The 27,602-nt window shown below is 40.5% G+C and overlaps 1 protein-coding gene across 5 annotated transcripts in view; it reads right to left on the bottom strand.

Moving 5' to 3' along the window:
- Positions 1 to 793: 793 nt before the first annotated feature.
- The window catches only part of OXNAD1 (oxidoreductase NAD binding domain containing 1), a 112,434-nt gene continuing 85,625 nt past the window's right edge, over positions 794 to 27,602 (bottom strand). For all 5 annotated transcript variants that reach the window (XM_089660002.1, XM_089660003.1, XM_089660000.1 and 2 more), the window contains 2 exons: positions 9,773 to 9,881; positions 794 to 1,224 (listed from right to left, as the gene is read on the bottom strand). In XM_089660002.1, coding sequence (XP_089516128.1) covers positions 1,070 to 1,224; positions 9,773 to 9,881 — 264 coding nt within the window. In that variant the 3' untranslated portion in view covers positions 794 to 1,069. The remainder of the gene's footprint in view (positions 1,225 to 9,772; positions 9,882 to 27,602) is intronic.

Here is a 27,602-nt window from a genome sequence, read left to right as displayed (position 1 = left end):
GCTATGCGGGGGGGAGGGGTAATGACAGCGCACCAACTGTGTTAAAAGTCTGTGTTTATAGTTTATAGTGCCAGGCAACTCAACAGAAAGAAGAATTGATTGCTCATTCTTACATAACAATCACCTATGCTCTGATGTGTGCTTGCCTGTCATCTACACTGTGAAACTTTTCTTTCTCTGCTCAGTACTGTTCTGGGATGAACATAACTAACAAATTATGGAAGCGACAACCTGAAGGGGAAAAGTGGGCAGTGCAATGGCTTACAGCACTGGGGTCCTCTTTTGAATTCTGGCCAGGACACTATCTGCATGGAGTTCGTGTGTTCTCCCTGTGCTTGTGTGGTTTTCCCACCACATTCCAAACAAAAGCTGGTGGGCTATCCGGCACTTGTCTAAATTGCCCGCGTATGTGCGTGCGTGTATATATCTATGTGAAATAAGGTGCTTAGATTGTAAGTTCCATGGGGAACTAATGTGAAAGTACAGTATATTTCATTCTAATGAAAGTGCCAAAAAGCTTTCATCGGATACACCGCAAGCAACTGCACAATTCTTTTTGTAATGTCTCTTTTGGAATCCAGCCACGCCTTACTGTGATAACATGGTTCATACCCAAGGAGATGAGTCCAGCAGAAGACATAAGCATGTATTTACATATTTGTCAGATGTAATGCAACCTGTTAAGGTAAGTTGTGATTATATTGGCTATTGCACTGTGCCTTAGACCCAATGAACCTTACCTGGGATACTTTTATCCAGCACTTTTAACTAGTGAAATTGACTCAAGATATGATACAGTTTTACAAATTATATTTAAATAAAAGACAGCAAGTGATACATTGCTTATAAAACACTCCACATTGATCTCCTTTCCTTTTCCATTTGTGGACTGTTATAACAGTTGTATTAAAAATTCCGTAGTGATGGCTATGTTCTTAGGCTAACAGTTACTCTACTCAAATACATTTGTCATTGTATGTCAGCGTTTCTCCCTGAGAACAGTACATTTGCTTCCAGCTGAACATCTCTGGTACTTGGATGAGGATTTGACTCCTCTGGCATTCCTCTTCTACCACCACTTTTCAAAGTAAATCCGTTCTCTGGGCACGTGGAGTTCCTCGAGCTGTTTGCACATGGCCTCAATCATTGGAGGTGGTCCACATATGTAACACAGATGATCACGAGAAACACAATTTGCTAGATGACTGCCGGTGATTCTTCCTTCTGTTCATGTTAGACAAAATAACACGCCATCATTAGCTGTTGTCAAAACTAGAAATGCATTTGAAATTTATCAAAGAAAGTAGGGTGAAAGGTTAATACCCAGTTAAGAAAAAAAAAGACATTGCCTTGCACTGGTCTTGCTTTTTAGCAGTAGAAGAAGATGAACGAACGAGCGCACAAACCTTGCGCATTACCTCAATAAATAGTGACTAATTTTATTAATAAGGAAATATACTCACAAAGTGATGGTATAACAGGCATAAGTAACCATAATCCAAACAGGGTTACAGGTAAATCCAAAAGGGGGGGGGAATGAAGGCTAACGCGTTTCGAAGGGTGCTCCCTTCTTCATCAGAGCTGGGTTGGGCAGATAGAGACTTCAGTATGGCAGAGTTCCCATGGCAAGGAGATATTCAGCCCCTGAGTGTCAGTATTACAGCAGTTCAGCCTGTTTGAAACAGTATATTTCCATAATAATAAAATTAGTCACTATTTATTGAGGTAATGCACAAGGTTTGTGCGCTCTTTCTTTCATCTTCTTCTACAGTTTTATCAAGCTTCCCCAGCTTCATGATAGAGCTGCACAACCTCTGATCACCAGTGGATGAATACACAACACGCTGCTTGTCACTAACGCCTGTTTGATCTGAGTCCTTGAGCGCAGGAGATAATGGATCTCTGGTGCTTGCTTTTTAGCATGCTGATGCTGTCAAACGTCCATTTTACAGGCATTTGATTTTTTTTATACCCCTAAATGCCCTTCTATATTAGCCTATGTGTCCATGCATTTAGAGGAGTTTAGAGGCAGGGGCATCTAGGGGTAGAAATCTGAACACACCAAAATCGCGTTATGGAGAGGGAAGTTTGGGCGGAAAAAACACCCGACATGCCTAAGGTAGTCTAAACACTAGGCAGGTTTAGCGCACGAGTGTATATTCATTTCAATGTCCAGAATAGAATAATATTCTCGAAAAAGAAATGAATAAACACACAAATGCTTAACACACCTGAACGCATCTAAACGTGTTTGAAAAATGTGGCTTTAGGTGCGTTTTTAATGCTGCTTTTCTCCAGTTAGGGGAAAGGCATTCAGAAGAGCCTAGTGCATCTGAGACCCAAACTGCATGCATGCAAAACGATAATATGTGATCATTTTAATACCAAAAACTTAAAGATCTGGGCTCAGATTACAAGCACTCAAGTAACTAGATGATCCATGTTCTCTGTAGTATTCAGGACCACCCATTGCTTGAATAAGAAGAGATCTAAGACATCACATGACTGGACAGAAGACCAGTGGAAAAAGTAATGTGGACAGTTTTAGTTTTTTTTTGAGGGGGGGGTTTACTTTTCTGTTACCTTCCTTTGCCCCCTGCTTCTCTGTTCACAAGCTGGGAGCAAAGAGAAATACCTGGCAGTTTTGGATATAGAGGAACATGGGACTATAGCCTCTCTCTCAAATCACAGCAATGGTGTTGGGCAAATTCTGCTCAGGCACCCAATTCATCATAGACCTTCTGCTCTCGGCTTCATGGAAATGACTGCAGTGGTAGAAAAGTTAAAGGTATGTAAGTATGTGCAGCTGGGAAGGCCATCAGCACTTTAAAAGGATCTGAGTGCTGGGAGGTGAAGTTCCTGAGCATACAACCACTCTGATTGGCTGTCACAGCAGTCCCATGATTGGGATCCCATCCCTCCAGCTTCTGATTGTAAACAATGATCAGGAGTGGGTGATAGCTTAGTGGGATGTGAGTGCACCCTCAGCACACAACAGAGGAGCCCTATAGACACATTTATGTGGCAGCTGAGCATTAAAGCCCATGTTAATGCACTAACGATCTGACTGAAAGCTAAAGCTCTCTGCTCTAAATCCCAGTATATCCTGCTGACGTTTTTAAAAGTTAAGTCAATGAAAAATAAAGTGTACGTATGTCTGGAATTGAACATATAATCTGGTTTTGGGGATGGCACAAGCAACACCAGCACAGTGGGTAAACGGGTAACACTTCTGCTTGGCAGTACTAGGGTCGTTGGTTCGAGTCCCAACCATGGCACCACCTGCCTGTTTTCATGTTCTACCTGTGTCTGCGTGGGTTTCCTCCAGGTACACCGGTTTCCTCCTACACTCCAATTTGGATCCTGTCTAAATTGGCCCTAGTATGTGTATGTATGAATGTAAGTTAGGGACCTTCAGTGAAGGACTGTGAATGTACAATATGTAAAGCGCTGCGTAAATTGACAGCGCTATACAAGTACCTGTAATAAATAAATAAATCTGGCCATAGATGCAGGCTGATCAAAAAGAACTGAACAGATTCCCCCATCCACACAAAAGAGATGGTTGGAGAAATCCTCCCTTGTCATTGTTTTTTTGACTCTTCCACTGTCATAAGCCACTGATCAGCGATGCAGCCATTTGGCTGCAGCACTGATTAAATGGAAATTTACTAACAGTCCCACTTACAAGAGGAGTCAATCATTACATTGATTCTTTTGAACAGGAATGGCCATAGATGGATCAAAATTCGACCGGTCCCTGCTGAAGCACCAAATTCTGATCCATCTATGGCCAGCTTTACTTTCGGATAGCTTTTTGCAGATTTAAGGTCATCTAAACCTAGGAACCAAAATAGTGCATTTTTTTTTTTATATTTCAATGTTTTTATTAATTTTAAACAGTATAAAGCAGATGAAAATAGTGCATTTTATCAATATTTGGATGTGAGGGTTGCATTAGTTTTTAGTAGCTTCTGTGCACTGAACGAATATCCTAGGAAATTTTAAACAGCATTCCCAGCTATCTTCTGTGAATTATGAAACACCTCCTCCCTATGTAATAGAGATGAGGAGAGGTATTCGTAGTCCTGTCTGAGGGTGACAGTGCTGCTCCTCCATATATAATAGATATGCTGCAGTGAGTGAGTATTGTCGCGCTAGGACAGGAAATGTCCTAGCAGGACAAGGTGAACTTGGTAAAAGTCTAAAGAAAGAAAGCTAAAGCAGCCACCACACGTAGGCTACAATAGTTTAAATGAATTATAATATGTGGCCAATGTAGATGTTTTTCTTTTGAATTTTGGATGAGGGAAGGATTATAACGTCTGTAAAATGGTTTCCTTTCACTTCCTGTTCAGGTGACAAGAAGCCAGATGAAGAAGAAGGAAAAACCAAGGGGGATAGTGAGCAACAAACACATATGTTTATTAACAAAAGGGTTAGAATCTCTGTTCATTTTTAAAGCTACCTGTGCCCCCTTGTCCTGGTGGCCCTATTCCTGTAATTTTTTGCCCGGGTGTCACAAGAACAAAGGGTAAGGAGAAATCTCCAACATGGGAAAATAAGACAGCAATTAAAACCCATATATAATCATTTTAATTCTACTACAAAAATTGTTGGGAGTTGGGCTTTAAATACATTTAGCATTTGAAGGACATGATCAGCATCACACATTCTCAGGACACGATTTTGAGCCCTTATGATTAAGTCGATGACGAAACGCGTCAAGGGAAGTGACGTCAACACGCACACGGGAACCGGAAGTCGACTGGTGGCCATTTTGGATGAGGGAAAGACCATCTGATTCACCCTGGTCACTTCCTGGAGGACAGCAAAGCTGTATTATGGTATTTCAAAGCATTTTTAAAGCTGGCAAAATGTAAGCACCTTAATTAAAGGTCAATTTTATAATTTATCTTGGCAGTATTACACTATTTTGTCCCTTATATGCTTATACTTATATGTTTGATGGGGACATATGGAGTCTCAAGGCTTTTGGATCCTGATAGTATTATGAAGGCGGATTAAACTGGGTAAAGATTCACAGGAGGACTATCTCCCACCTATCTTTTTGAAAGATATAAAAAGCTTCTGTTTTTTGGAATATTGGTAAGGGTATGCATTCCTTACTGCATTTAGAAGTGTCACAGTGTTTGAGTATGAGCACTGAAGAGTGATTCACATTCACAGTGGTATTTCACTGTTTGGATTCACAGTTTTTTTTATTTTTGTTCACTTTTTCACTGATTATTAATGTGATTGAGTATTCACTGGAATGAAGTCACTATAATTTATAATTGTTTAAATTTAAAAGATAATACACTATGTGATATTTTTTCTTTTTTTGAGGAATATTATCGGGGAAGTTTCTGAAAGATTTTTTCAAACACATTATCAGGATTTGATCTAATTTTGGACTTATAGGGTTTGGACTGCACAGATTTATTTATTATTGAGGACTTATTTTATAGCATCTTCTGCTTAATAACTATTTAGATTAAGTCATAGTTTTTTGTTTTTCATTCAGAAAACTCAACTCCAACGTATCTTGGGCAGCCCATTTTCATAAATGTAAATCAGTTCAAAATGGGGGAAAATACAGCGCAATATAATTGTCACCAAGTTCATAAAAGTGAACAATTTATCTTATGTTCTACATGCTGACCATGAAACCATTAAATTTTATACATCCCTGTTGGAGCACATTGCTTGCCATTATTAAAATACTTCTACTGTTATTTTTAAGTACTGGAGCCCAAATGCCAGCTCTTAGCAGTTTGTGAAATATTTTCGTTGCAGGGACTTCACTACCCTTCTTTTTAATAAGACACAGAAGAACAAATGTAAGCCAATTAAAAGCTTGAGGAAGGCGGTGAATAAATGCGCTAGAAAATAATCCTAACTGAGAAACTTCACTTGAGCAGTCTATTAAACCAAAGCATAATGTTTTATATAAACATTAAACAGACGGCAGGCAGCAAAAACCCACCATATGTTTCCATAAAACTCCAATTTAAGTGCTAGCATGGTCAGGAAGAGGCGTGAAATTCCTTCACCTTTGTGTTCACAAATGGGAGTTTTTCCTTTTAAGTGCGCAAAAGCTTTGCAAAAAAAAATAGATCTAATTAGTCAGGCACTGCCTTTACAATGAGAGTCAAGATGTCTGCAAAGACAGCAACTTATCAATATTCCTAGGAAAGATGGTATTAGAAGATGAATAAATATAAACTGCATCATGAACAAAATCTCATAAGGGTATGTGCTAAATAAATATATATATCTATATATATATATATATATATATATATATATCACCATATATTAAGTGTCCAAAAATAAACTAGTGTCCAAAAACAAACTCAAAATATTCTCTGTGACTTCATAACACTGTGAATAATCCACCACCAAATTAATTAAACTCACCAGAGCTATATGCTGATCAAATTATAAACAATAAATAGTTTATTTTTGGACACTTAATATATGGTGATATATATAGATATATATATATATTTATTTAGCGCATACCCTTATGAGATTTTGTTCACTTTGCCAAATTAATTGTTTGTGTATATATTTTTTTGGTGGGTGTTGCTGCTGACAAGTAATTTATTATTTTAAAAAGAGTGTGGCGCTTTTTCTTTTTATTTTATAAACTGCATCATGCCTGGCCCATATTTTTTACATGTCTTTTAAAAAGAGCGAGGAAGAATTTGAACTTCTGTCAGATTTTATCTGCTGTCTGTGCCACTGTAGAAAGATTTCCTTTTACATCCCGTTCTGGCTGCATATAAGGAAGCAAAAAATATTTTCAATGGTAGCTTGGACAACATGAAAACATGACAGATTTTCCAACCATTTCCCACAATATTATTGCTATGTGTCCTCCTATATGAGATTCATTTCCTTTGCTGTGACATAACAGGAAGGGAAGGGAGACCTCTCCATTGGAAGTGCTAAGGATAAGTGCTAAGGATAAAAGCACAACCGATAACCTCAAATCAAAAGGCAGCCCAATATAGTCAATGTACGCAAGGAGTGCCTGCAGTATGTCAACCTACTAGCTAGCAATCCAAGGTAGACAAAGACAGAGTAGCACCTGAAAATGTGACCTAGCCACACTATGTGTCTGTGGACACACACAGTTGGCTCAGCAGGGAGCCTACAAGAGTGCCCCCATAGCAAGTGACTTGGTATGGTGAACATTAGGCTGGGGAGAGGAGCCAAGAGCACTGGCGGGAGACCCAAGAAGAGGAAGACTGAGCTGCTCTGTTCAAAACTACTGCACAATGCAGGTAAGTATGACATGTTTGTGATTTAAAAAATATATACAAAAAAACCCAATAATTCTGGGTTTACAATCACTTTAAGTGTGTTTTAGCAGTTAGATTCTGCACTGTGATTTCAGATATGACCAGCTGTATTGTGGGAGTATTAAGGTCTGATGAGTATTCTACATGATTGTAGCTATTAAATCGGAAACTAATTTACTGCACTATAGTTGAAACTCTGCATATCTTATATGTATGTTTTCCACTTGCTATGAATATCTGTCACACTTGAGTGCAATAATCTGAAGAAGCAGTTGTTACCGCAAAACGCGGTATTATTGCCAACAATGTAACATTATGACCAACAAGTGTAACTTTAAATTACGATCCATTCACTTTTTATTATATGTAGTTTGTTTTTATATCTAGTTGAATAAAAATTGTAATGAGGTTTTATACAATTATATCTGTATTATTGATTTCTTATATACAGTACATATACTGGTAGGTAACGCTTTAAATCCCTTTTCTTTTGTTGGTTTGCATTCTCTCTTTTAGAGTGGCGACCCCCCAGTATAAGTATATACACCACACCTCAGTGCTGTACACACAGCCTCACCTCTTTTGTGTGCTTTAATAATTTATCTATGGAAGTCCCACCTCAAAATCTACAGGACTTAAGGATCTGCTACTGACAGCTTATCACAGCATACCTTCAGAGGTCTAGTGGAGTCCATGCCTTGACAGTTCATGGCTGTTTTAGTGGCAAAAGGGGAACCTACACAATATTAGGGGTGTGGACATAAAGTTATGGCTGATCGGTGTACATATGTATATCTGATAAATGTACCATTTTTATATGTCTTCTGACTGCTCATGTGATGTGCTGGTGTGCTGATTCTTCTTCCTTTTCTGGAAATGGGTGGTCCTTTGTGAGGCAGAGAGCAGCAGTGAAATGATTGTCAGCACCATTGCTGCATTAACACAATGTGATTTCAGGGTACCATGGTGACTCCCCCTCAGGCAGGGGGCCTGTGACTCACAGTATATCCTCAATATTCTGCAATGAAGGATGCTGGGTGTTGTTCAACCTGAAAAACTAAGGGCAACTTGCAGTAGAAGAGAAGCACTGTGGGGGATAGCACTGGATTGAAGCTCTGAGCTTTTTTTTTTTGTTAATACTGCAGGACCGTTTTTATGAAAAAAAAAATATTCATGTGTGTTTTACTTGCCAGTTTCTGTTTAAAAATCATCTAAAGCCTTTAGAAAAGAATTCTAAAAGTGATTAAATTTAACTGAAAGTGTTACTAAACCCACAACAGTAAAATCAGTCTGTGTATGCAGTACAGCATGCTTGTTATAGTCATTGTAGAACATAAGGGGTTAAGTCTCTGCATTGCGTAAAAAGGCTGTTTGATCCGCTCTTCTCTGATCCTCCCCCATTTCCATTGTCCCCTAAATATCTCCTGATAGAACATAGGTATGGAGTCACTATGCACATGCTCAGTTTGGTGTGTATTGTTAGAGAGTTTGTTTTCCTTGGGAGAGTGCATGTGATCAGTACATGACCAATCAGCACTGTCCAGACAGAGGTCATGGGTCTTGCATCCTCCTAGAGGAGAATGAAAACTCCTACTACATTCTTTAACCAGTGCTCGACTGGACACTGATAGAAGCCACAAGACTGCTCCAACTGCTGATGAGAAAAGGTATTTAGCAGTTTATATTTACTAAAATAATTGCACTTCCATGTTTTGTGTACTGTGGGAGAACTGATATAGTGAATGCAGGGTCCTGGGTTTAGTAACACTAAGTATATATTCTATTTACGTATATATGTACACAGAGGCAGCCATTGTTGCTTGTTACTTATGCTTGTTTTGCTTCCTTCTCAGCCATGCGGCATAGAAGATTGGTTTAATGGAGTTTCTCTCTGTACAAGTCAGTCTAGGTGGGTTATTGGTTGGAACATATCAGCAAACGTTCAGCAAGGACTATGAATGCCTGATGTACTGACTACTATAAGGGAGAGAATTAAAAAATTTGTCAACATGAAATACAATCATGAAAACACTGTATGTAACAGCATTTCAATTATGTAAAAAGCTGCATCAAAACTACTTCCAGGTGAAAGCTGCTAAATATAAAAGTAACTGAAACCATATATTTCCTGCAATTCACTATAATCTTCCTTTGGGACTACCTAACCCTTCAGTATAAGGCAAGTACACACAAAGGGAAGATATATTGTCATTTATCTAGTAGTTTGTAAACATTTCAGCTCATTAAAAGGATAGCAAAAAAGATTTCAGGGCAATACAAATCTTTCCGCTGGGACTTCCTCCAGCTAAAAATAAAACAGTTTGTACAAATAAAACCATCCAGTTGTTGTCGATTTCCCAACATTCCATAAGTGGAGAGGCCTCTACATTCCTCAGTTGTGTGTTCCAGTAATTCATGATGGATATTTGAACTGAATCCAGCCATAAGGACCCACTCACCAGTGATAAACGGCTGAAGCTCTGGACAAATTGGTGTACTCTGTTGCGTGACATGAAAGCTGCATCTTATTTTTTCAGGGAAGCTGTGCATCAAATTAAGAATGTTTTTCTGAAAAAAAAAAAAAAAAGAAAATAACTCATTATTTATAGAAAGAGGTTGAGAGGAGAATGCAAAGAGTAGATTTATAATCCCAGTAGTACAATTTACAGCCATTCCCACAAGATACGGAGAAATGCAGATCATTCAATATGGCTGCTGGTAATGTCTTAAATCTAATCAAAGCTATAAGACCCTGGGGAACAGAGTGGGAAAAGCAATACTAATGGCTGTATTCAAAGGCCTCACACTGGATTATTTTTTTGGCTATTAAAGTAAGGAGTTTCTAGCAAAACTGTGCAGGAGTGGCTGACAAAATCTTCCTGTAACTCATGTGCTGGAAAATTTCTGTTGCTTGAATGATCTGAGGCTGATGGAATTGTTTATGTAAATAGCAGCTGAAATAATGACCAAAGCAATCTGGACTAACATCTGGACTTTATGAACTTCAGACAGATCTAAAAACAGCAATGTGTGCAACTATTTTTGATCAAAATTATTCAGTATATTTATAAATTCAGCCAAATGTGAATACCTGAATTTGACTTGGTATTAGCATTCTGCAAGTCCATGTACAGTATAGTATAACTCAGACTGGGGGAGGGACTGGCCAATAAGTGGTACTGCGTGTACTGTGATGACAACAGAACGCAACATACTAAGTCAGTAGGGATTGGCCAATAAGTGGTACTGCATGTACTGTGACGACAACAGAACGCAACATACTACGTCAGTAGGGATTGGCCAATAAGTGGTACTGCATGTACTGTGATGACAACAGAACACAACATACTACGTCAGTAGGGATTGGCCAATAAGTGGTACTGCATGTACTGTGACGACAACAGAACACAACATACTACGTCAGTAGGGATTGGCCAATAAGTGGTACTGCATGTACTGTGACGACAACAGAACACAACATACTACGTCAGTAGGGATTGGCCAATAAATGGTACTGCGTGTACTGTGACGACAACAGAACACAACATACTAAGTCAGTAGGGATTTGCCAATAAGTGGTACTGCGTGTACTGTGACGACAACAGAACACAACAAGTCAGTAGGGATTTGCCAATAAGTGGTACTGCGTGTACTGTGACGACAACAGAACACAACAAGTCAGTAGGGATTTGCCAATAAGTGGTACTGCGTGTACTGTGACGACAACAGAACACAACATACTACGTCAGTAGGGATTGACCAATAAGTGGTACTGCGTGTACTGTGACGACAACAGAACACAACATACTACGTCAGTAGGGATTGACCAATAAGTGGTACTGCGTGTACTGTGATGAGAACAGAACACAACATACTACGTCAGTAGGGATTGACCAATAAGTGGTAATGCGTGTACTGTGATGACAACAGAACACAACATACTACGTCAGTAGGGATTGACCAATAAGTGGTACTGCGTGTACTGTGATGACAACAGAACACAACATACTACGTCAGTTATGGGGAAATGTGCTGCAGGAAGGTTACAGGTCGGTGAATTATCCTTTGAACTCCATTTGCCTTTTTTGGGCACCATGTTTACAGTATAGGTCATCTTTTAAAGCCTATCTCCAGGTAAAAATGTTTTTTTCCTATGCATTGGGCTGTGCCCACACTGCATGATTCAACTGCTCGTTTTGTCTAGAGGTGTCTAAGAGCTCATACGTACCCGATCCTTTGATATCCCAGAAAACTGCGCTCCCCAATGGCTTAGTGGTGGACTGTTCCTGATCTATGGAGCTTGCTGTGGGTGTGATGACATCAGGAACAGTCCACTATTCAAGACTTCTGGAGCGTGAGGGTGCCGGACCTGTTTTGTGCTGGGAGGATTGGAGGATGAGGTAAGAATATCTCCGCTCTCCTATTACACAGATAAAACAAGCAGTTAACCCATGCAGTGTGGTCATAGCCCCACTGCATAGGAAAAGAAGTTTGCCTGGAGTTGAGCTTTTAGTGTAACTAAAATTTTTAGCAAGTACAAAAATACCTGTTAATTCTTGCTAGAAATGCCATGCCCTTGCAACTTCCTGGGAACATAAAAGAAAACACAAAGAACGTAATCTGCTATTCCCATCATTCCACCATATAATGGAGATGAACAAAGCAAACATGTTTGAGGTCCAGCCTGCATGACAACCACGGCTCCTTTCATAGATACAATAGAGCAGCATTTCTCAACCTTTTTTTAACCAAGACACTCTTTAAAATTCTGGCTATGATTAAGGCCCGCTGAAGGCAGAAATCCATGAGCATGGAGAATGTTGTATATATAAAGGTGCAGCGCTAAAATAATAAAAGTGAATAAATGAAAAAAATAAATATTGTGAATGGTGAACAAATAATCAATATAAGGAAATTTATTCAGTCCCAGTGCCGAACAGACACTATACATATAATGTCCATCAATCAAATCGTGTATCTCCAATGATAAAGGAATATCCAATGTGTCCAAATGCACCACGTGTCACCCCGCTCAGTGCTCACAGGAGGCTTACTGGATAATATTGACCATCATGTTATAGAATGGTCAATTAGGGCACAAATGTAATCAAACGGCAACCACTCCAAAAAATTCCTTCTTAGCCTCCAACAGTGTGTTAAACAGCATTCCCGCACTCCGGATAGGATGGTCGTTGATAAGAACATAGAAAGCAAATACATGGAACAAGAAAATCGCCCATAGTGTAAAATCCTTAAGCAATGTTTATTGAGCCAAAGTAATGTACTTACATCACAAGCAAATCAGTAAAGCATTATATGGGGGAAAAAAAACCCACCTGGACCACATCCAAAATGGACGCGGACGTGAGTGCATGCGTGGTGACGTATGCCCTAGCTCCAACTGATGAATTTCGTCCGATCTGATGTCATCCCTTTGAGCACTGAGTGGGGTGACACGTGGTGCATTTGGACACATTGGATATTCCTTTAGCACTGGAGATACATGATTTGATTGATGGACATTATATGTATAGTGTCAGTTTGGTACTCGGACTGAACAGATTTCCTTATATTGATTATTTGTTGAATATTTATTTTCATTTATTCACTTTTGTTATATATATATATATATATATATATATATATATATATATATGATCTTATATTCACAGTATCAGATTATAGTGCTGGCATCTTGTATGGTTTATATTTGATGTTCAATTGACTAGCGCAGATTCAATTATATTTTCCATGGAGGATGTTGTGTTATAATCCTTTTATGTGATATAAAGTATTGCATGATCTCTGGAGCTGGTGCCAGCTATACTTGGTTAAAGCAATGGTATCCACTACAGGTATGCAGTGGCTTGCTATTTACTTGATCCTTTAAAATGTCACAGGCACCCCATTCTAAAACATAAAAAATGAAACTAATAGTTTTACAAAATACAGTAAGGTCAACACATGTAGGACACCTGACATTAGAGATGATGTATTCTTCCAAAGCAAATACACCTGTACACCATGGTACTGACTAGTATTCCAGTGTTTCTCATCTCCCTCAGTCAGCTAATGTGACCCCAAGTGCTGAGAGAGAGGGGCAGGGGAAGGGAAAACAAACATGCTGTGCAGACGTCCAGTGTCTTTATTATCAGCCAATGAACATCATTGTTTGTTAGGACGCTGGTGGCTAGAAGGTCGGTGCACAATGAAAACCTGTGGATTTGCTAAAAGGCAGGCTTGATCCACCTGCTGACTTGTATACATTTTTTGGGCAATTTTTGGTATTCTGACAAAGCACCCCTGAAGAAACCAGAAGGCACCCTGGTTGAAAAAGGCTGCAATAGAAAACTGTAGACATCAAGGGACAGGAAGTGTGTTTCTTGGAGGATTACCAAGTGAAAAAAGTAAAAGGAGCTTGAAAGGCCATCGCATCTAAGCACTGATAAACTGCAATATACAGTATTATGTGTTTGTTTTTGGCTTTAGATACACTTTGAATACAGACTCACTTTTCATTTGGAAACATTCACACATTAATATGTTATCCACCTCCCCTTTAAAAATTATGCTATTCCTTTCCAACAAACATAGCGCATGGCCCACACTTGCAAAATTTAAAACAGGCAAAAGAAAAAAACAAAAAAGATTCTTTAAGAATGAGCACAACTAGAAAAAAAAAAAAGACACATTTTTCTGCCTGCCCCCATATTGTGAAGTATGGGGTGGACACATACATATAAATATTCGTTTATGTTTTGGGGTGGCTGCACCAAATTTGACACAGTCTTCAAAAAAGAAGCCATATTTAAGCCCAATGCACTCATCTACCTTTGTGAGAACTATTTGTAAGAGGCAGTATTTGCATTTTCAAAGCATAAAGCTGCTGATTTCTTCTTGTGTGCAGCTGTGAAGGTGGCAGAGGCGAGTCATTTCCACTCAAATTGAATGTAGGCAACAAATAAGCTGCAGAAAGCAGTTTAAAGGCTTTTGTTCACACCATTTATCCCAAGCATAGCTTCTCCCTATCCCACTGGGCACTACTTACGCTCACAATAAAGCAAGAAGCCAGGCTGAGCGCTAGTCGATAATAAACATCGGCAGGCCATTGTTTACAGGTTCAAATGCGCTGGTCTAAATATAGGAAATAAATAGCTGACTTGGAAATAATGTTTCATACAATTTCATGTTCTCCTTTGGAGATCTTTTTATCCATTTATGACTTCAACATCCAAGAACAAATATCATGCTTTGATGAAATACAACTGTGCATCCAAACAATTCAAATCAGTTTTATGGGATCATTCAGCTAGAAGATACTGCTACAATACAGATTATTTCAATGTGAGTATAGCATCCATACATACTCTAAGTATATAGTTGGTATGGCTACGCCTGCCTAATTATGAGATCACAGGGAACTGTCATCCACATGAAAGGAGATCATTGCCGTGCTGAACTAATATGGAGCATCAGGAAAGGAAACATGACAACACAGTGGGGTTCATTTACTATAACTGGAGAGTGAAAAATCTGGTACAGGTCTGCACAGTAACCAATCAGATTCCATTTATTTTTCAAAGTTTAACTGAACAAGCTGAATTTAGAAGCTGATTGGCTACCATGCACAACTGAACCAGATGTTGCACTCTGAAGTTTTAGTAAATCAACCACAATGTAAGCAGAAGATATACTAACAAACATTGCTTAAAAGACCAGAGAAAGCCTTCAGATGTATCTAAACCCAGGCACACAAACCAAATCTGTTCTTGCATACAGGTACATCTCAATAAATTAGAGTAGCATCAAACATGTGTTTATTTCAGTAATTCAATTAAAAAAAGTGAAACTCATATTATATAGATTCATTACACACAGAGTGATAGATTTCAAGAATTTGATGATTATGGCTTACAGCTAGTGAAAACCCCAAATTCCGGTAAGTCACAAAATTAGAATATTACATAAGACCAATACAAAAAAAGGATTTTTAATACAGAAATGTAGGCTTACTGAAAAGTATGTCCATGTACAGTATAGAATGCACTCAATACTGGTCGGGGCTCCTTTACCAAGAATTACTGAATCAATGTGGCGTAGCATGGAGGCGATCAGCCCACGGCACTGCTGAGGTGTTATGGAAGTCCAGTTTGCTTTTATGGCAGCCTTCAGCTTGTCTGCATTGTTGGGTCTGGTGTCTCTCATCTTCCTCTTGACAATACCCCACAGATACTCTATGGGGTTTAGGTCACGTGAGTTTGCTGGCCAATCAAGCACAGTGATACCATGATCATTAACCCCTTCACACCGACATAACACAAATATGCAGCCTAACAGAACTGGGCTTTTTTTCCGTGGGGCCATATATTTGCGTACCTGTCTTTGTGCTGGGCGTGCTCCCAGCACAAAGACCGCAGTGTCACTGAGAGCCCTGTGTCCCGCTCTAACGATCGGGACCCGGGACTCCCGATTCTGGGTCACATGATCGCTGTGATAGACTCTGATTGGCTGATCAGTCACTGTACAGCCCACCCCCCTTGTTTTTTTTTTCTCTATGAATCGAGGAGAGAGATACATTGTACATTGTATACATTGTATCTCTCTCTCCTTGCATAGAGGGGAAAAAACAAAAACTGTTAGTAAAAAATAATAAATAAATAAGTATTAAAAAATAAGACAAAATAAAGAAAAAATATGTAGATCAAGGTTTGATCTAGTTCAGTGACAGGGTTAGTGTTGGGTCAATGTAAGACATTTTTTTTTCCAACTGATATCAGTGTCAGTGTGTTTTAGGCAAAAACAAAACAAAACAAAATGCTTACTATAGTTTCTGGGCTGTACTGTGGGTACAAACAACAAATAACATACACATGTATGGTATCGCTGCGATCGTCAGGAGCTGGAATACATATTTTGGGTTGTTCTTTGGTGGTAAGTTATGGTAGTAACAAGAAACACACAGCTCAATTAAAAAAAAAATATATTATTTTTTTTACTATTTTGGACCAGTTTTCCTTTGATTAAAAAAAAAAAAATCAGGAGATATCCATTACCATTTACCAAAAAATGAAAGTCCAATTTGGCCTGAAGAAAACAAGGTACAATCCACCTGGATGTACAAAGTAGTTGTGGTGATATGTACGGTTTTACTAACATGTCAAAGTTGCAAGATTGTGCTTAGGCGTTAAGATTTGTTTTACCCTTAGGCGTGAAGGGGTTAAACCAGGTTTTGGTACTTTTGGCAGTGTGGCCAGGTGCCAAGTCCTGCTGGAAAATGAAATGAGCATCTCTGTTAAGCTGGTCAGCAGAGGGAAGCATGAAGTGATCTAGAATTTCCTGGTAGAGAGCTGTGCTGACTTTGGACTTGATAAAACACAGTGGACCAACACCAGCAGATGACAAATCATCTCTGACTATGGAAACTTCACACTTGACCTCATGCAACTGGGATTCTGTGCCTCTATACTCTTCCTCCAGACTCTGGGACCTCGATTTCCAAATGAAATGCAAAATTTACTTTCATCCGAAAGGAGGACTTTGGACCGCTGAGCAGCAGTCCAGTCCACTTTCTCCTTAGCCCAGGTAAGATGCTGTGCAGAGAGATAGAAAGCAGCATGTCCATGCTGACAGGAGAGCGATTTGTGTTGTTTAAACACAGATCCCTCCCCTCTCAGCTTTACCGGCGGTCACCAAGTCCCGGTTATTGGTATTCTCAGGAGCCAATAGCAACTACCCAGAAATGCAAAATCAAGTATAGTTATGTGATTTTGCCCAGCGAAGCTGCCCTATAGCAGTACATCTGCTATGGGGCGGTGGGCAAGTGATTAATAAATAATTTGACTCACCTGTAGTTGAATTCTTGTTAATTAAGATTTTGTTATCTGAAATTTAGGTGTGCTCCTAAGGCTGACCATACATTATACAATTTTCTTATACAATTTTCCTTTAGATTTACCAAACCATACAATATGAGGTCAAACCTAAACACTTTCAATTATATGCAATCAGGTAGGCCCTTGCACTACATCAGGGGTTTCAAACTCCATTTCATTACTGGCCGTATCAGAATTATGGTTGCCCTCAAAGGGCTAGTTGTATCTGTAAGACAAGATGTCCAGACCACGCCACCCCCCATTACATGAGATGTCAAGAATCCCACACCCTCCCTAACATCACCATGCACCCCCTTGCAAAGCTGTAAAGCAGAAAGTGCAGGGTCTGGAGGAGGACCAGGGGAGGAGCGGAGTCAGTTGCCAGAGTCTACTGAATGCTGAGAGCAGGGGAGGTAGAGATGAGGGGGTGCTGCAACTGCAGTGAGAGGTGCAGGATTTGGCAGAGGAGTTATATTCACCTCTCTGCTGTTGACTGCTGAGACAAGGTGGGGGCAGAGACAAGGGGGTACCTGCAGGAGAGGTGCAAGGGCCACATGAAATGGCCCGGATTCGGCCCATGGGCCTTGTGTTTGACACCTGTGCACTACATGATTGAAGGTAAATCTAAAGGAAATTGAATAAGAAATTGTATAATGTATGGCCAGCTTAAAGCTTTCATTGGGGTGTATTCATTTTTTTGCAACATGGTCTTGAATGAATATGTTAGAGAAAATACTTTGTGTGTGCAAATTAACAAATCTTGTTTGCAATCAATGGCCTGCATTTGAGAGAGAGGTTTGTACTATAGTGTCTCATACAAAATGTTGATTCTGAAAGGAAAGTAAAGGTTTTCTGACAAATCTGTTTGGGTGTACTCATTTATGCTGAGCAGTGTATAGAGTGATTGAATGTCATTATAAATTACCTTTCCTTTTTAATCTGCAGCACTGTAATATTCTGTAAAATGCAGAACGCCCATTGAAAATGTAATTTCCCGTTTCTGCGATCGGTTTACTGATTTTCACAGAAGTCTGAGATACTCCTAAGGGGAAATCACTTCTAAAGGGATGCAGACCCTGCCAATTTCCTCATTAGAGCCCTGCAGGTTCAGCAGCTGACTGATAATTATAAAACCACTTCTATACAGATTCACTCTGCAAATGGACAAACGGCTATTTCTGCAGAATAACAAAAGGTAGGAATCTTTCCAGAAAGTTTGTTAAAATACTTGCAATGTACATAGATCATCCAGTGGGGAATGTTATTTTCTCAGTGGGGTTACTCTTTAAACATTAAAATGGTTTGTCTAAATTGTCTGAATTATACAATAGAAAATTCTGCTGATCCCTCCATGTATTTATATGGAGGCTGTCCTTTTACTGGGACCATGGGTGATAGATAGGGAAATGAGGGAAAGTTGCTATAAGCCGTATAGTTTATTATACTAAATGGTCGATTTGCTGAGGTCGAAGATATTTGGGAGGTGATATTCAATCTAAGGTTCCTAGGTTTGTTGGAATTTAAGTAGAATATAATTTTGTACTGTGGAGAGTTTCTCAAGAACCTAAGTTGCCTTCAGTGTTTTATTAACACCTTCCTGCCTGGCCTACAGCAGACTGACAGCCGGGTGAGACACTCCTCCTTCTGAATGGGTGTCATATGATGTGCTGTCAAAAGGAGCCGCTCACGCAGCTGCAGGGCCACGAAGCGGTACTATCCACAAGACACAGCCGATGACATATCACTACACCGGCCTGTTGCCAGTGTCATGTGACTGCTGTGAACAATCACAGCAGATCACATGACAATTGTATGGCTTGCTGTCATGCCATTCATTGTATACAATTGCGTTGTTAGCTGTGATTGATCAAAGCAGTCACATGGTACAGACAGGGCCAATCACAGCCCATCTGTAACATGGGATGAGGTTTGCCCAATCACAGCTAATCACAACAAAAGACTGAATTAATCAGTTTCATTCAGTAACAAGGATTGCTAATACCAATGTATTTAATTGATATATGCAATCATAATGTGTAAAAAAAGAGAAAAAAAAAATCCTGATCACTTGCCCAGAGTAGTTCAATTTTACTATAGTAACATTGTATTGCTTTGGTCACAGTGAATTGAAAGAAAAAAATAGTAAAAAAAAGAAAAAAATAATGTAATAAAAAATAAAAAAAAAACAATAGAAAATATGAAAAACAAATCATTAATATTTATTTTTTTTACATACTGTCACCAGTCAGTGTCCCTGATCACCGCCACACCAGTTATATTATAACGCTGTACTGAATTGGTGACAATATGTAAAAAAAAAAAAAAACACTGAAAGCTAAAAATTGGCCTGGGCAGGAAGGGGGTAAAAGAGCTCGGTATTGAAGTGGTTAAAGCAGTGTTAAGCCCAAAACCAAAAATGTAATATATTGCAGCTTACCAATCATTAGATGCGGTGGCTGCATCAGTTTTCTTTTTTTTAGGCTTTGTTTTCCCTCTGTTTTCACCTGGTGATCTGGCCAGTAACACACTTCCTGTATTATACAGACAACCCTGAATGAAGGATCACAGGGGGCAGATTTTGACAGCAGCATTGTCAGTCTGAGGGTGGAGGAGTACCAGCAGATTTAAAGTGGTTGTAAACCTCAGACATTAAATACGAACAAAGCAGTGACAAAGCAGTGTATAGTGTGTACTTGTCTCAATCCAAAACACTAAGTGTCTGATGCCTCATTCCTCTGCACAAGTCACTTCTGTTAAGTTTTCAGGACACCAAGAGAAAAAAGGTGACGGGGAGGGGGCTTCAGCACACAACCTGTGATCAACAGCCTCAACTCTGTTCCTGTGTGCTGTGTGAAGGGGGGTGTCCCTTCCCACCGATCAATTCTCACTAAGCTCTGCAGAGTGTACCTTCAGCTCTCTGCCTTCTGATTTCTAGATGCTAAGACAAGCTGTATAAATGTTGGACTTTGAACTGATGTAGAGGAAAGAAAACTGCAGACAGACAGCTACAAATTAAGTAGGAGGATTTGGTTCATCTCTATGTATTACCGGAGGCTAGTGACTTCACTGGGTATATGTAATGGTTTGCAACCACTTTAAATGCACTAGCAAATTGAAGCTGAACTCCAGCCAATACTTTATAATCAGTTACAGCAAAAAATGTTTCCTTTTGGGAAAACAGTTTTAAATAAATATAATTTGCTCGTTTTAAGCACCCCTGCCAGTGTTAAATGGTTTGTCTCATCCCTGTAACTGCAAGAGAGCTTTTCTGTTGAAAAATCATCACACTTATAGGCTGGATTAACAGCTGAAAATAGAATTTAAAAAAAAGCCTAAAAAGGAAATTAATACAGCCATCACATCTAAAAATTGGTAAACTGCAATATAATAAATGATTGCTTTTAGGTCTAGTAATGCTTTCATTACTCATTTCCTGCACTTGGGAAGCTAGCAATCTAACATCTCTACATAAACGTATTAAAATGCTCAAACTGAGGCCAGTTTGTTTGGAACCCAATTAATATATTGTTTTTTGGGCTCTGGGAGAAAATCAGGGCCCCATAGAAAACCTAAACAAAGGGGAACATACAAACTCCATGCAGAAAGTATGCCTAGCAGGCAATGAACCTGTACACTCACTAAGACAAACTCTATTGTCTGGATATGTCACATTCATATTTACATTTACTGTGCTGTTGTGTCTTGTGTTATAAGCCTTCTCGTCCTTAGGAGAAAATCATCCTTCAAAGGGATGCTGGATATGAAAGCTCCAACAGTGAGAGACTAAAGTATACTGTCTATGGCAGAATCATGTTATGAAAGGTCCCACATCATACAGATCAATGACTGGCAACTTCAGAGTCTTGCAGTGAACTGGAGGGATGGTGCCATCTGTTTAAGTAAGCATGTAGAAATATCCACCAGCATACTTCATCAGAAAATGAAATTGTCTTTTATTCATAAGTGAGTTAGGGAAGGTATCATAAAGCAAGTTTGAATGGGAAGGGGGGGCGGTAAAGCCTAATTTCAGTGAGTGCATCTGTTAGTGAAGCAAATACTTCATTTATGCCAGCCATAGACGGGTCGAAAATCAGCCAATTTTTCGTCCGAGAAAAAAAATCGGCCGATTTTCGCACCGTTCGTGAGTTAATTGGTCGGCTGTTTTTCGGTGTTTTTGCACTTTTTTTTATTGGGCATGTTGGAAAATTTGCGGCCGCTTTTGACGATCGGCCGATTTTGATGGGCAAATCGGGAAGAAGAGGAGGAGGAAGAGGGGAAGAAGAGGAGGAAGAGGGGAAGAAGAGGAGGAGGAGGAAGAGGGGGAGAGGAGGATTAGTTTTATCTGGCATGTTGGAAAATTTGCGGCTGCTTTTGACGATCGGCCGATTTTGATGGGCAAATCGGGAAGAAGAGGAGGAGGAAGAGGGGAAGAAGAGGAGGAGGAGGAAGAGGGGAAGAGGAGGATTAGTTTTATCTGGCATGTTGGAAAATTTGCTGCTGCTTTTGACGATCACCCGATTTTCCCAGCAATGATGGGCAAATCAGGAAGAAGAGGAGGAGAAGGAGGAAGAGGAAGAGGGGAAGAGGAAGAGGGGAAGAGGAAGAGGAAGAGGGAGAGGGGGAGGAGGAGGAGGAAGAGGGGGAGGGGGAGGAGGAAGAGGGGGAGGGGGAGGAGGAAGAGGAGGAAGAGGGGGAGGGGGAGGAGGAGGAGGGGGGGGGGAGGAAGAGGAGGAGGGAGGGAGGAGGAAGAGGAGGAGGGGGGGAGGAGGAAGAGGAGGAGGAGGAGGAAGAGGGGGAGAAGGAGGAGGGGGAGGAGAAGGAGGGGGAGGAGAAGGAGGGGGAGGAGGAGGGGGAGAAGGGGGAGAAGGGGGGGGAGAAGGGGGAGAAGGGGGAGGAGGAGGGGGAGGAGGGGGAGGAGGGGGAGGAGGGGGGGGAGGAGGAGGATTCCAGTCCACTATTATATTTTATATGAAAAGTCTTGCGGTTGCACCAATGTATTCATTTGCAACCGAACAAAAACATCTGTATCTGAAATGGATACATTGTTGCAACCGTAAGATTTTTCATATAGAATATATTAGCAGACTGGAATTCTTAGGAACAGAAGTAATTAAGGGGTTAAATGCCGGCCATAGATGGGACAAAAATCGGACGATTTATTTTACCGTTGGTGGTAACGTCGGCCGATCAAATGGCCAATTTTTTTTTTTTTCTAAATGTCCGGTTTTCGACCCGTCTATGCCCTGCTTTAGGCCAGCTTGGTCCAAACAAACTAAAGTCAAAAGAAACCTGAACTTAGGCTTTAACTTCCTTTCTTAAAGTGTATGTAAACCCCAACACTGATCTTAACATAATTGACTGTATTGTCATGCTACATATCATATAAATACATAAAAGTGCAGCGCTTAAAAAGTGACAAATAATCATAAGAAAACTGTTAAAATGTGTCAGAAATAGTCCATCCAAAATTAAAGGAAAAGTCCCAGAGGCTGAGATGAAACAAAAGAAATCCAAGGACAGTTGTTATAATCAACCACTCATACAGAAGGCTTACCAGAAAGGCATGACCCCCTGTTCAGAGTGATCAATTGCACTTTGTTAAACAACCCAGAAAGCTGGTCACTTGAATCCTTCTCCAGATCACCAAAAGAGCAGATAAAGATTTTCCAAACGATGGACCTTAATTAGGGTGGCTAACCCACTCAGAATAAAGCTTGGACTCCTAGTGGGAAACATGCAAAGAAAGAGCGCTACACATAGTGTAAAACCATAATCACAACATTTATTAAAGTATGCTTGCATGCACATGTAAGCAAACATCATTAGGCATTGATTGGCAAAAAAAATCCAAACTTGCCAGTTTCCAAAATGGCCACCGGTACACGCTACTGCGCATGCGCGAGTAGAAATGCATGCTGAGATCTCACATAAAAATGTAATTCCTTATGAAATTCCTTGTGAAAGTGTGAACTACCTTAATTTAAAGGCAATATTACATTTTCATACAAAATTTACCATGCTAACATTCCATTCCATGTCACAATCTATATGGTGTCAACTAAAAACGGTCAAATTTATCTCAAACAAAATAAGTATATTGGAAACACACACAGATCCATAGCTCCGCTCAAGACTGGCCTCTCCTGCACATAAACAACCTGAGTGGGGGTCATCACAGTCTGTCTCCACTCTTCATTGAAAATAGGGGGAAAAAATCAGCAGCACTCCAATTAGCTCTTCTTGCGGTATTTTTAATAAGTGCATTGATTGCATACAGTGATGTCTCCAACCCAAAATCAGCCATCCTTGACGCGTTTCACCAATCCTGGCTCTCTCACAAGGATAGGAGAAATTTTCACAAGGATAGGAGTAGTGAAACGCGCTAGAGGGCTGGTTTTGGGTTGGAGACATCACTGTATGCAATCAATGCACTTATTATGAAAAACACTGCAAGAAGAGCTAACTGGAGTGCTGCTGATTTTTTCCTATTTTCAAGAACAAATATATGTTATACATACATTGTATTCCAGTGAATAATATAAATGACCGAATTTCAGTGTCCCTGTCAATGTCTACATGACATAACGAATAGGGTGAAGCTTATCTAGGAGGTTTTTACATACACCCTGTTCCAAATTATTATGCAAATTCCAAACAGCAGCTCTGGGAGGCTATTCTGACATCTTGCAAACAAATTCCAAGCAGAAACTGTCCAAAAACTCACAAGTTCAATGAATGCAAGACTTGTGAAGCTGCTATCAAATAAAGGGTCCTATGTTACAATGTAACGTGACCTGTTAAAATGTTTAAAAAGTTAAAATGTTGTTAAAAGTTTGATTGAAATAGCTTTTGATTTCAGTAAATATGCTGCAAACACAACAAATGACAATTTTCAGTTCTTTACAACCTATAAAGTGTTTTGAAACTTACTGTGCGTAATAATTTGGAACAGTGCATTGTAAGTGTTTTATGTTTAAAAAAAATACTGTTATCATTAGGAGGTTTGTTCAATAAAATTTGAATTGTACTCTTAATAGTTGATAACATGAGAATTATACTGACTGTTATTTACATCAATTATTTAGGTAAATGAAAAAAATATCATTTGCATAATAATTTGGAACAGGGTGTAATATATAGTTACATAGTTAGTCCGGTTGAAAAAAATACAAAAGTCCATCCAGTTCAACCATAGAAAAAAAAAAGTTATAAACCTATACCCCCAGTTGATCCAGAGGAAGGCAAAAAAAACAGCAAAGCATGATCCAATTTGCTCCTGCTGGGAAAAAAATTCCTTCCTGATCCCCCAAGAGGCAATCGGATATTCCCTGGATCAACTTTACCTATAAATGTTAGTATACAGTTATATTCTGTGTATCTAAGAAAGAATCCAGGCCTTTTTTAAAGCAATCCACTGAGCTGGCCAGAACCAACTCTTGAGGGAGTCTATTCCACATTTTCACAGCTCTCACTGTGAAGAAACCTTTCCATGTTTGAAGATTAAATTTCTGTTCCTTCAGACGTAAAGAGTGCCCCCTTGTCCTCTGTGATGACCTCAGGGTGAAAAACTCTACACCAAGTTCACTATATGAACCACTGATGTATTTGTGTGTTTTGATGCACACCGGAACACAAAACAATGCACTCTTCTTGCAATGCATTTGTATTCTATGGACACTTTTTACATATATTATATAATTGTGATTTTATACCTTACTGATGTATGATATGATTACTGAAAGCATTATACTCTGGAAGCCCTGAAATTTTGGTTTCACGTTTTGTGCACCGTTATAGATTTATGTATATATTTATTATGTTTGAGATGAATTTGTCTATTTTTAGTTAACATCATATCGATTTTCTAAAGTGTATTATAATTTTTGTGCAGCTCCTATTTTGTGCGCACATTTTTTGTCAGTGATGAAATTAGTTCACTACTTGTTTGCATCTCTATCCTTGAGGGTCGGATTAATAGTAATATTAATAATAATTTAATATCCTGATATTTGACTGTACTCTACCTTTAACCAGGCTCAAATGATCACACAGTCACATATTCCCGGGTACACAAACACATGCTCATGTGTCTTTTTATTTAATAATTATTTTTCTGCATTTGAAAGCCCACACTAATCCTGGTATCATGGAACTCCTGTTTCTCCTAAACTGACAGACTTCCACACAGATGGAGGACCAAACTAGCCAGCGTATGGGATATCTTTTGTCTTTCCAGGGCTTTAACTTTGTAGTCAACATCACAGCTGCAAATGTATGCGCACAGTGAGAAGAGATGTAAATAACTGCTGTTTGTAGTATTGTTCTTCTGCTGCTTAGACATGGCAAATGGCCAGGTGTTGTATAAAGCAGCATTTCAGCAAAGGAAGCCATTCATTGCTGTTCTATGATGAAAACAGTGAGACATCTTGATGCTCTTGCAGGAAGTGTAACTGTGCCAACTTATAATGCAGAGAAACAAAGGGGCACCGCTTTTCAAATTTGTGCAAGATGTATGGAACAGGGGAAGGCAGATAAAGGCTCAGAGCACGTACTCAGAATGCACAAGTAATAGATTCATTATTAGAGATATTTATTTAGTGTTCACATATGCATGGAGCCATGTACAGAATATACAAAGAGCAAGAAAAAGTCCATGCAAGGGTAACCAGGGCTTTTTTTCTGCCGGAACATGGCGGAACTCCATTCCACCACCTCTGGCATCCCTCTCCTCTCCAGACTGTCACAGAACACAAAAGCTGGTGGAGGAAGTTTTCTATACCACTCACTTCCTCCACCGACTTCTGTGTGCTAGCGCTGGCTAGCAGATGCCCCACATCTACTTGATATGTGACCCGGGACCGGGTCTAGAAGCCAAAATTGTTGCTATTTAATAGATTCCAGAGGTAGCTTCTCTCCCAGTCTGGTTGCCTGTCAGATCAGTGTAGCACCGAGCTGTGTGAAGCGCTCTGAACTCCTCCTCGGCTCTGTGCTACACACATCTGATAGAGAGAGCTGAACAGATGAGAATGCAATAGACTGAGGGGGGAAAAAGGCCGCTCTGCCTAATAAAATGGAGTCGGCTTCACTGCTATACATTAGAGCCTTGGAAGTAACCAAAGGTGAGAGAACTGCTGGAGTTAAGGGGCTTGTTTTGCAGTGAGACCATGGAAAAGTTGTGGATGTTCTGCAGAGGTCAGAGGTGGGGGAAATGGGGGGGGTTATAGATTGTGCAGATTGTAGATTGAGAACTGTGGGTAGGGGGATGGGGATTTGTACAGAGTGGGGGGAGCTGGGGGTGCAGAGGTGGAGAGCAGTGGATTGGGGTGAGCTGTAGATAGGGGTGCAGCAGAAAATGTGGATGGGGAGATATAGGCTGTGGGTGGGGAGGTGAGGTGATTTTGAACTGGGGGTGTAAGCTGTGGATGGGGGGTGTGCAGAGGTGGCATGTTGACAGAGGGTAAAAAGGGGGGTTGTGGGTGGGGGGGGGGCACATGCTAAGGTAAATTGTGAAATGTGGGGGGAGGGAGAGGGTGAGCTGTGGACAGGAGGGGGGAGAGGGTGAGCTGTGGATGAGGGGGATGAGCTGTGTACAGGAGGGGGGAGAGGGTGAGCTGAGGATGGGAGGGATGAGCTGTGGACAGGAGTGGGGAGAGGGTGAGCTGTGGATTTTACTAGGAGCAGCAATACTATAAATGCCTAAATGCCCCACTGGAGTTGATATGCTCACGTCATTGTACATAAGGGCAAGTTGGTCAGTGAAAGACCTTCCTAGGTTCTGAAGCTCGAGGCGGGGTTATCAAATAGACATAAAGCAGTGGACAGGGTGAGCTGTGGAAAGGGGGGAGAGGGTGAGCTGTGGATGAAAGGGTGAGCTATGAATGGGGGGGGGGGGAGGGTGAGCTGTGAAAGGGGGGGGGGTGAGCTGTGGAATGGGAGAGAGGGTGAGCTATGGTTGAGGGGGTAAACTGTGAACAGGGGGGGGGGGGTGAGCTGTGGATAGGGGGGAAGGTGGAGGGGTGAACTGTGGACAGGGGGCAGATTGTGGACAGGGGGGAGGGTGAGCTGTGGATAGGGGGGCAGGTGGAGGGGTGAACTGTGGACAGGGGGCAGAAGGTGAGCTGTGGACAGGGAGGGAGGTGAAATGTGGAGGAGGAGAGAGGGGGAGCTGGGGGGTGGAGAGGGTGAGCTGTGGATGGGGGGGGGTGGAAGAGAGTGAGCTGTGGATGGGGTGGAGGGGAAAGGGTGTGCTCTAGAAGGGGGGGGGGTGTGTTGTGGAAGCGGCAGAGGGTGAGCTGTGTATATGTGGGGGGGACAGGGTGAGCTGGGGACAGGGGAAGAAGGTGACCTGTGGATGGGGGGTAGAGAAGGTGTCCTGTGGATAGGGTGCTGAGGTACAAGGTGGGCCGTGGATGGGGGG

Source organism: Staurois parvus, unplaced genomic scaffold (genome assembly GCF_062004578.1).
Source record: "Staurois parvus isolate SC_StPar_1 unplaced genomic scaffold, SC_StPar_1.0 ptg001194l, whole genome shotgun sequence".
Taxonomy (NCBI): Eukaryota; Metazoa; Chordata; class Amphibia; order Anura; family Ranidae; genus Staurois; species Staurois parvus.
The sequence above is the reverse complement of the archived record's forward strand: the minus strand, read 5'-3'. Positions and strand labels throughout refer to the sequence as shown.